The 10,549-nt window shown below is 31.7% G+C and overlaps 1 protein-coding gene across 1 annotated transcript; it reads left to right on the forward strand.

Annotated features, from left to right (window-relative positions):
* Positions 1-1,053: 1,053 nt before the first annotated feature.
* On the forward strand, positions 1,054-6,548 carry LOC133306242 (uncharacterized). The gene is made up of 10 exons (XM_061506533.1): positions 1,054-1,449; positions 1,862-1,912; positions 2,966-3,082; positions 3,565-4,014; positions 4,767-5,206; positions 5,354-5,453; positions 5,605-5,664; positions 5,797-5,886; positions 5,978-6,085; positions 6,240-6,548. Exons 1-10 carry the CDS (start codon positions 1,054-1,056, stop codon positions 6,546-6,548), a joined length of 2,121 nt encoding a protein of 706 aa, XP_061362517.1.
* Positions 6,549-10,549: the final 4,001 nt, after the last annotated feature.

Genomic DNA, 10,549 nt, shown 5'->3' on the forward strand with positions numbered 1-10,549 from the left:
GTCTTCAATAACATTTTTTAGGTTATGATTGGGAAAAGACCCAATTAGGTAGAGGGAAATTAATATATTGGATCAGTTTGGATTGGATCGGTTTTCATCAACCAATCCGAAATCCGATCCAATCCAATTAAAATTTACGGTTTTTTTCGGTTTTTGATTTTTTGATTTTCGATTTATTCGGTTATCAATTTTTCGGTTCAGTTATTGCGGTTTGAATTGGTTGATGAACACTCCTACTTTTGGCTTAGAGTTAAGTTGAAAGTGTATTTAGCAATTGTTAGGAGTTTGACAATTGGGTGCAATTTACGACGGTAAATTAAGGTACCTAAATCTAGATGTAGGTTTGGAAAAATTGTTATATAATGGTATATTTTATTGTACTTAGAATTGAGCGTGACTCGTTACAATGTATTGTTCTCCCAAATTGGATAGAACTAGAAGTGTTCAAACTGGAGTTGTGGGTTTTTTCCACGTAAATTCTTGTGTTATTTCTCTGTTATTTTTTTTTATTGGTCAAAATTATTAGTGAAAAATTATCATTGATTTAAATTTATTAAATTTAGATAACTCAATTCATCCGGGTAACAATTACAAAGCGGCCTTTTCATCAACTCAATTAAAATAAAAATAAAAATAAAGGTTACTTTTATATATTGTTTTATTCTATGATGTTAATTATTCTTTTGACTTTCAAATATCCTCAGAACTTGGGCTGAGAATCCGTTTTACATAGTTAAGGGTGTGATAATTATCTAACTTTATTCTCGAAAATTCTTTCTCGGCTTTGAACCAATTTTTCTTTTTCTTTTTTCTTTTTGACAATTCATATATCATGTAGCTCATATTGTTATTTAAACCAACCGTTTTGCTACCTTTACTTCAAGTCATATGTAATTAGAAAGAAAGAAACTTAGAATGTCAATGAACCAATAGAAAAGTGATAACCGCTATCTAAACATTCGAAAAAACCAGGATTGCAAGCTACGCCAAGAGACACAAAACCCACCACACCACCCTCTCCTTTCTTTTTTCTTTCTTTTTTCTCTTTGCATGATGTCCCACTCCCACCAGCACTCACAACCACAACAGGGACGGTTAATATTATCCCAGTGCTTGAACAAACATCATGAACAACACCCTGAAAGCTCTCTCTCATCTTCTCAAACACTTCACAAAATTCCATCCTCATGTCTTATTCAATCTCAAACCTCAACTCCAACAACATCATCAACCCTTAGTAGCCGCTCTTTCTTTGGCCTCAAGCTTGTGTCATCATCCTCTCACCAACAACAACACTTGTTCCATGAACCTCATAGCCCCCCAATCCACTGTTGTTTTAATGTTTCCTCCAAGCGTTGGGGTGGTAATTTCAAACTTGGGTGCAGTGAGGTTTCTTCCATGGACAGTCAAGTAGAATTCTCTTCACTTCACTCTAACTCTGAGATCATTGTAAGTCTCATGATCCATCTTAATTATTTTATATTCTTCTAATAATTTTTATCAATATATATAGTTGTGTTTTAATTATCACTAAAACTATTGTTTTACTCTCTACAAATATTATCTATTATATTATATATATAAGACAATCCAACCAGTATGCATGGCATATATTAAGTGTTTTAAATGAAGACAAATAGGGATGGTTTGTCTTTATTTGTTTTTTTTCTTTTTCAGTGTATTTTTATTTTGGTTGGTGATTGGAGGGGAACACTTTTGATTATTACATGCTTCATATTTATTATCAAATAAAGCAAATAATCTTTTTGTACTCAGTACCCCCATTAAGATAACAAAAAAAAAAAAATGTATGCCCTTCTTTATAAGAATTAATCTTCAGTGTATTTTTCTTTGTTTGCAGAGAAAAAAGAAAATTACTGGGCGGCAAAAGAAAGAGGAACTTGAAAGAGAGGTAGTTGGATATATATACGTACTGCTTATTTTGATGGCAATTAAATTCTTATTAATTAATATATAGAATGTTAACTTAGAAGAATGAATGAGCTTCCATGAACGAATTAAGGACACACACACAATTCATATTTTGAATTTGCATGTTTGTTTCAACTATATGAGTGATTATTCAATTTAAAGATCTTGATGTGAAAAATAATTGAACTTTTTTCATGAAACAAAACCAGCGGTGCATTTCAGGATGTCACTACTAATTAAGATTTGCACAAATTAATTAAGAATTAGCTAACTCTTGATCTACCAATTGGGATTAATGAACTTTGTGCCATTTAATGTCACCCTTAACAAAGAATTATGAGGTACATTATTCTTTTTCAAAAGATCATTGTAGAGCATGGCTCTTTATAGTTTATAGGCTACCATACTTTTCATTCTAAAGAAGATGATCTTCCCCAACCATAACCAATATCTTTTATAGTAGTCAATTAAGAAGGGAGTAAAAAGTATCACTCTCCTTTTGAAAAAGCTATGACTGTGTTCATGATCATGTCAAAGTATAGCGATACTTAATTAGTATAAAACTTTGGAACTCTAAGTTTGCTATATTTGCCAATGGAGAGGACAGGCAGTGAATGAGAACCATACCCCTCAAAGGCACAGCCTTAAAAAATTATGCATATTCATATTGGGAAAATAGTTTGTGTTTTTAAAGGATACAAGTTGTGTCATTTTAGCTGCTTATAATTATGTATTTTGGAGAATAGATAGTTATAATATTAAAGTTGTATTTTTTTTCTCTTTCCAGAACCTGTCGACTGATGTGGAAAGTGAAAAAAAGTACAACTTTAATATTATAACTATCTACACTATGGATTACATAGTTATAAACAGCTCACATAATTTGTATCTTTTAAAAGTACAAAATGTTTTTCCATTCATATTATAGAAGAGATGTTCAACCGATTTAACGATCTTTATATTCTTCTCACGGATATACATATAACATCTCCACTCAATGAGAAAATTATATGACTTTTTAAAGTTAAAACAGGTCTCTATGCTTCAAAAGTTACTAGAGCAAGAACAAAAGGTTCATGAGATATTGGTGATGGTGCATAATAGACCAACTGATTCAGCGATATCTGTTCCCAATTTTCTTCCTCCCAAGGTAATATGACTAATATAATCCTCACCTCACAATTTGATATTATTTTATTGCTTTCTTTCTCTAGCTAGTTTTTCAGAGTGTTTGTCACTATTTATTCAAAATTTCATATAGGGATATGGGGTCAATTTATAGAGCAGTAACACATAGCATGTACACACATATGCATGTAGGAGGCTTTAAGAACCACCCAAACAGTTGACTTTAGAAATATCCTTAAATATGTTACCTCAAGTAGGTCCTTCAAAGTCTGTAGATTCATAAATTGAGTTCTTAAAATGTTTTAATTTATCTCAATTCAACCCTGTCTGTCACATTTTGGGGTTTATAGAAGCTACATACGTAAGAGAAGTATATGGAATATGCACATAAGGTACTCTAGAATAGTTAAATTGCAATTTTATAAGGTGGCTGTAATTTTTCAAACTTAACATAGCAAGGATGCCTGAAAAAACTTACTAACATTAATTATGCAATTTGTGCAGATGAAAGAACTCTTGGCAGAGCTAGTCACGGTTGAGGATGAGGTAGCAAGACTTGAATGTCAAATAAGCCAACTCCAATCTGGTTTGAAGCATGAAAAAGAAGTCACCAAGGAATTAAAGTCAAAAACATTGGAACAAGAGAATCTGAGCAATTCTAACAATTGTTTATTAACTGCACCAATTCCAAATCCTAGTCCTATTCACAGAAGTGTTCATGAAAGGGTGGCATTTGAACCCAAGTCATTGCATTTCATAAGCAAAGCTATAAAGGGAGATTATAATCTCAATGACTTCAGTCTTAATGAGAAAACAGGATTTTTGAAAAATTCTGTTGAACAGAAAGAAAATAATCTCCAAGAAGATGTGAAATTTCAAGAAAGACTTCCAAGAAAAAATGGGATAATGAAGCCTCCCTCACCTATGAGAGACCCCCGCCATCCATCACCTAAGGTATGTAGGATCATTTTCCCTATACATATATGTAGCTGTTGATATATATAAAATCATTAATGTAGCCTCAGCTTAAGCTTTTGGGTTGAATTGGTTCTTTACATGGTATCAGAACCTCAGTGTACCGGGTTCGATTCTCACCGTCCCCCACTTTCTTTCTAGTGGAATTTCTTTCTTCGCACAGGTAGATGGGCCTGTGCATCGTCCACCCTTCAAGTCCAGTGGGCTCTCGTGTAAGGGGGGTGTTGAGATATATAAAATCATTAATGTAGCCTCACCCAATAACTTAAGCTTTTGGGTTGAATTGGTTCTTTACGGTAGCCATGTAGGTTTATTTTAAAAGGAAAGTTATATTTACAAATTTTTTGTTTACAAACTACACTATGTACTAGGGTAGTACATTCCGGCACACAGTATACTATCCCTAGTACATAGTGTAGTTTGTAAAAATTTGTAACTATAACCCTCTCCTTATTTTAATCAATCAAAATAAAGATTAGTTTTGGCCACATGGCCATAGTAACACCAAAGAAAATAAAATAAAATCCCACTTGATGCTCCATGCAAAGATCAACCTATATGGCTTTCAAAATAAAATTCATATCAAAACAAAAACCAGCCCAAGTTTTCTTTAGAAGCTATAAATAGCAATCAAATCTTATTGGAATCTATTATTTCGTAATGAACTAATATAAAAAGCTTAAACAATGATCTGTGTGAATTTGCTAATTTGCAATCACTATTATTTTTAGCTGAGGGAACGTAATTCAGAGATGTACTTAGATCCCCCAACTAGATCACTATTGGACCCACTTCTGTCAGAAGAGAATGACCTGAAGTGGCAACCCAACAAGCTATCTGAGAGCATCATGAAGTGTTTGAATTTCATATATGTAAGACTACTAAGAACATCAAGAGCAATGGAATTGGAGAAATTAGGGACCATTTCAAGGTCTGTGCATTCTTCTTTAAGCTCAAGAAGCTTCAGGGTCGATACTGGGTCAAACCCAAAATCAAGCCTCATGTTGCACAAGGAATCAAGGCAGCAAGACCCATATGGTGTCTTTAACACAGAAGAGTCCATTCCAAGGGACATTGGTCCTTACAAGAACCTTGTTATATTCACCTCCAGCTCTATGGACCCGAAGTTCATCTCAAGTCCTTCCTCTATTCCATTACTAAGAAAGTTAAGGTATGACATGAATGATGTGAACTACATTTATTAGACTAACCAACTTTAATTGAGAGCTTTGTAAATTCTATTAGAACAATGAAGTTGTACAATGACAACTGGACAAAATTCAGAATAACTTTTTCATACGTTTCTTGTGGAATACAGGATCTTGATGAGCAATCTTCAGACGGTTGATTTGAGAAGCCTTACAATCCAACAGAAATTAGCATTCTGGATCAACGTGTACAATGCTTGTATCATGCATGTATAGTAGAACATTCCCCTTTTAATTTCTGTGTGATCTTTGCATTAAAAATCAGATAAGCTGTTTTAGAATTTGATTTATGACCAATCTGATGAATGAGAATTCTGAGACATGGATCGGGACTATAATTAATTTATTGTTTGTTGTTCAGGGATTTATCCAATATGGAGTGCCATCCACCCCAGAAAAGCTACTTGCATTGTTGAACAAGGTACATTAAAATCTTGATGTAGATGTTATTGTCCTGGTCTGATGCAAAGTGCTATAATTATAAATAATTAAAAAAAAAAGGGGTTATCAGATTCTAGAAATTTAATGATGAATTGCATTGCCTTCTGTGTAGGCAACCCTCAACATTGGAGGCAACATAATAAATGCACAAGCAATAGAGCATTTTATTTTAAGGAAACGAGATACTTCTAATACGAAAGAGGTAAACATGATCAACCAGTTTCCTCTTCTTCTTTGTTATTATTATTATGATATCTCCAAAACCATGTCTTATGGTTTAGGTACAGAGGAAGGGCGAGTGGGAGGAAAAAGAATCAGTTGTTCGTGAACTTTATGGACTTGAGTTTATAGATCCTAATTTCATATTCTCTCTGTGTTGTGGAACTCGTTCTTCTCCAGCTGTAAGTCCTTCTGCTAATTAACATATTACATATCTATATAATTCATTTTTCCCTTGGCTATAAGCAAAAAGAGTATTTCTATATAAGAAAACTTGTTTACCACCAATTTAAGCAAATGATTAAGCTATATATATGTGTGCATTTTTTTATGCAGGTGAGGATATATACAGGTGATGGTGTTACAGCTGAATTGGAGAAATCAAAACTAGACTATTTGCAGGCTTCAATTCTGGCTACTAGCACCAAAAGGGTAGCATTACCAGAGCTCCTACTCAAAAACATGCTTGATTTTGCTGTGGACACAGACTCACTGGTGGAGTGGGTATGCAACCAGTTACCTACATCTGGGACTCTAAGGAAATCAATGGTGGATTGCTTTAGAGGCCATAGTAATGTCAAGGCTTCTACCATTGTTGAAAAGATACCCTATGACTATGAATTCCAGTATTTGTTGACAATATAAAGATATATATACTTCTCTTCCTTGTTTTTGATACCTTATAGAGCATTGAGTATACAAAATTATTTGGTACTAGACAAATGTGGGAATATTGAAAGTGGTTTATCATTGGTATTGGTTGTACATATTAGCGGGTATTAACAGACTTATTAAGTATGGGTTTGTATTGAGTTATTGAGCAAAAAAAAATTAAAATATTACTATTTTAATAAATAATTATGAATACATATCTGTTTCGAAATTATCTACCGATTTATTGCACTCATTCACGTCCAAATTCGGTGTGACTATTCACGCCCAAATTCGGCGTGACTCCAAGGCATTCACACCTAATTTAGGCGTAAATCATCTGGTGTTGACACGTGGCAAAAAAAGTCAGCTTACGAACTGTAAAACTTTGAAAAGCCATAACTTTTGACTCGGGTATTCGAATGAGGTAATTCTTTTTTTGATTCCACATAAGTTTTCGAGATCTACGCAATGACATCTCATTTGATATATTTTAATCTCACAAACACAATTCAAATTTGCAATAATTATATTATATAGTGTATTACCAAAAAAAATTAAAAAATTATTATTAATAAGAAAAACAAAATAAAGATTTAATTTGTGATTCAAACTCAAAAATCAATATGAAAAATCTGTATTAATAAAAAAAATTAAATAAATACTCTAAACACTTGGTAGAATATTATATAAATTTGTATATATTTTAATAATTAAATAAATAACATTGTACACTATATTTTTCAAACACTTGGTACTATAACATTAAATTCAAAATTGAAAATTCAAATTACCTCCAATAAGTTGATTGCATTTTGTATTTAATAGGAGCTGATTGTGTTGTACTTTTATAAGTTGGTTACAGATTGTCGCCAATTCAAATAAATTTGTTGGAGGTTATTTGAATTTTGAATTTAATGATATAGGAGATGATTGCGTTTTGTATTTAATAGGAACTGATTGCATTTTGTATTTAATAGAAAATTTGGTGTCATCTTATTTATAGAAGAGTTAATCCACTTTGGTGTCATCTTTATAGTATCATTGTTGCAAATTTGAATTGTGTTTGTGAGAGATAAAATATATCAAATGAGATGTCATTGCATAGATCTTGAAAAGTTATGTGGAATCAAAAAAAGAATTTCCTCAATCGGATATCCGAGTCAAAAGTTATGGCCTTATAAAGTTTTACAGTTAAACTATTAATTTTTTGTGTCACGTGTCAACACTAGATGAGTCACGCCTAATTTAGGCGTGAATGTCTTGAGAGTCACGCCTAACTTAGTCGTGAATAGTCACGTCTAATTTGAACGTAAATGAGTGCAATAGATCCGTAGATAGTTTCGAAACAACTATGTATTCATAATTATTTATTAGAATAGTAATATTTTAATATTTTTTGCCTGGGTTATTGTGTATAATCAAAGTCATTTTGGGGTTATGCGAAAAAATGAAAGATATTTTAAAAAAATTATTTTCTGTTTGTATCATAAATTTTATTAAAATATGTTCCATTTTTTTTCTCAATATCAGAAAACAATTTTATCTTCGAGAAACGTTAATCCCATAATCAAAATGTTACGATGACTTTGTCCGAAAGCTGTTTTGTGTTAAAATTTAAACAAATTCAGATATGAGGAAACGAATCTTGTCATGTGAACAAAACAAAAAAAACATGACATAGTGTTATATGGGAATATCACAATCATGTAAATGTGAATAACGGTTATAATTTTGTAGCTATTTATTTTAATATTTTTTTTCTCTTTTATTATTATCATTAATCCACATTTGTATAGTTATAATTTCTCAAATGATCATGTCATATTTTTTTTTAACATGAGAAGATCTAGATCCCCGGTTAAGTATTGATACATTTGTTTTCCTATTACATCTTTTTTGGAAACATATCCCAATTATTTTTTTAAGGCGATTAGGTTCCTCCCGGTATCCGAACAAGTTTCGACTCTTTGAACTGATTATGAGATTAATTTAAAATGCGGAACATGAGAGATAAATATTTTAAGTCTCGATTTTCCTATTACATTTTGATCCGAATAACCTGATGGATAGCTATGGTCAAGGGCTATTACCTTTACATGGGCCGGGGCTAGGGGTTTAGGCTATTGCTGCATTGTGCGGTTCAGGTACTAATTTAGAATGCCGTTTCTACCCACAAATGGGCCCGTTAGAATGCAATGCAGCCTTGTCTAGCCAACCTCGAATAATTTTATCCTTTCTTCAACCCAAGACAATAATTATGAAGATTCAGGGCCACAGAAATAGCAATGAACTAATTAAGGGTAACGTTAAATATTTATCTTGTTTCGTCAAATATTGTGGCAATCAAAATAGGGATTTGCTTTCATGCTGTTACAGGAGCGATGAATAGTTTTTCTGCAGAAACAAAATTATGGTGGGGCTAATTAAAAAAAAAAAGAAAAAAAAGGGGAATTTTCGATGTATGAGCAGGATATGTTTTGATTGTTATGTTACATGACAATCGGATTTCTCATCAAAATAAATCTTGTTGAACTATCGATCAAATGCTAATAAATTACGTTCACAAAATAAATTCAAAATTAGTCATCCAAGATCAAATTAAATATAAGAATTTTTATATCTGTAATTGCCTTAAACTTTGCCTCTCCATATTTTTTTGGAGTTGTTTATTTCACTTCATTCCACGAATCCTAGGCTAAAACTAACAAGTCTTGTTATTTTATTTACATTTTCCCTATAATTATATATATTCCTGTAAGTTCCTAAGGGGATGAAGTTCCATCCGTTTAGAAGCATTAGAGCTATTCAACTTCGGTTGCACAGGGTGAAACAGTACTTGTCCCAAGTCAATATTAATGGCAACTATAAAATGTAAAGGAGAACATTCTTTTGTCCACAGAGGTCCTAACCATTTATGCATGGTGAAGGAGGGGTACCCTTAAGAATTACGTAACATGTCTTTACGTGATTGCTATTAACAAGGAGTCTCTATAATTGCTATGCGTTTAAGGTTATTGCTTTTCTAACCATTATACATTAATAATGTTGCTTAGTTTGATAGATCGAATAAACATGCAATTAAGGATCTCAACAACCCAAGTCGTAAATTGGGCCGTCAGCTCAATACATCAATAGCTCACTAGCAAAGATAGTGCTGAAAACCAAAGGGATAAGCTAGTGGTCGAACATGTTTTATTTTGCTTAAGCAAGACGTGGGTTTAAGTCTTTGCAAATGTAAAAAAAAAAAAATTGAGAAAATTAACTCCACCATGATGTGAATATTTTCAACTCAAATAAAATTATCTCTCCCGAAGAAATCAGTGGTTTATAAAATAAAATAAAAAAAAGATAGTGCTGAAAGAGTACTCAATCAGTTGTTCTTATTGTTATGATGAAAATTCCTTTTGCCTTATGAAGCACCTTGGATACCAACTACTCTAGATAACCTTGCAAAGAATCTAATCAAAATTATTTAAATTGTTTATCTCGCATATTTAATCGTCAGTATTTATTATCACGAATTAAATTAAACTATTTGTACTTGAGATCAATTGTTTAAATTTTTATTATACTATTTCTTAAAATATAATACATGTCATTTCTATTAATTTTATCTTTTTAAAACAATTTAAATTTAAATTTTCTTTTAATTAAATTATCATGTGCATCTTTCTTTTCGTTTTAATCTAATTATTAAGGGGAATGATCTGTTTACAAAATTTTTGTACAAATTACACTAAGTATAACCGGTCATACACTCTTGATTAAAGTATGATCGGTTAGACATAATATAATTTATAAACAAAATTTTTGTAAATATAACGTTCCGCAATTATTAATATATACCATTTTTAATCAATTAATAAATAATTGTTAAAAATTATAGCCGAATTTCAGAAGTATGTGTAATACACAGAAAATTAACTAGTATTATTACATTTTACAAAATAAAACTTCGGACTGGCAGACTCATACGTGTATATATATATATA

The sequence above is a fragment of the Gastrolobium bilobum genome, unplaced genomic scaffold, assembly GCF_033153095.1.
Source record: "Gastrolobium bilobum isolate Gb01-03AN ecotype WA unplaced genomic scaffold, APGP_CSIRO_Gbil_v1 utg19100, whole genome shotgun sequence".
NCBI classification, from domain to species: Eukaryota; Viridiplantae; Streptophyta; class Magnoliopsida; order Fabales; family Fabaceae; genus Gastrolobium; species Gastrolobium bilobum.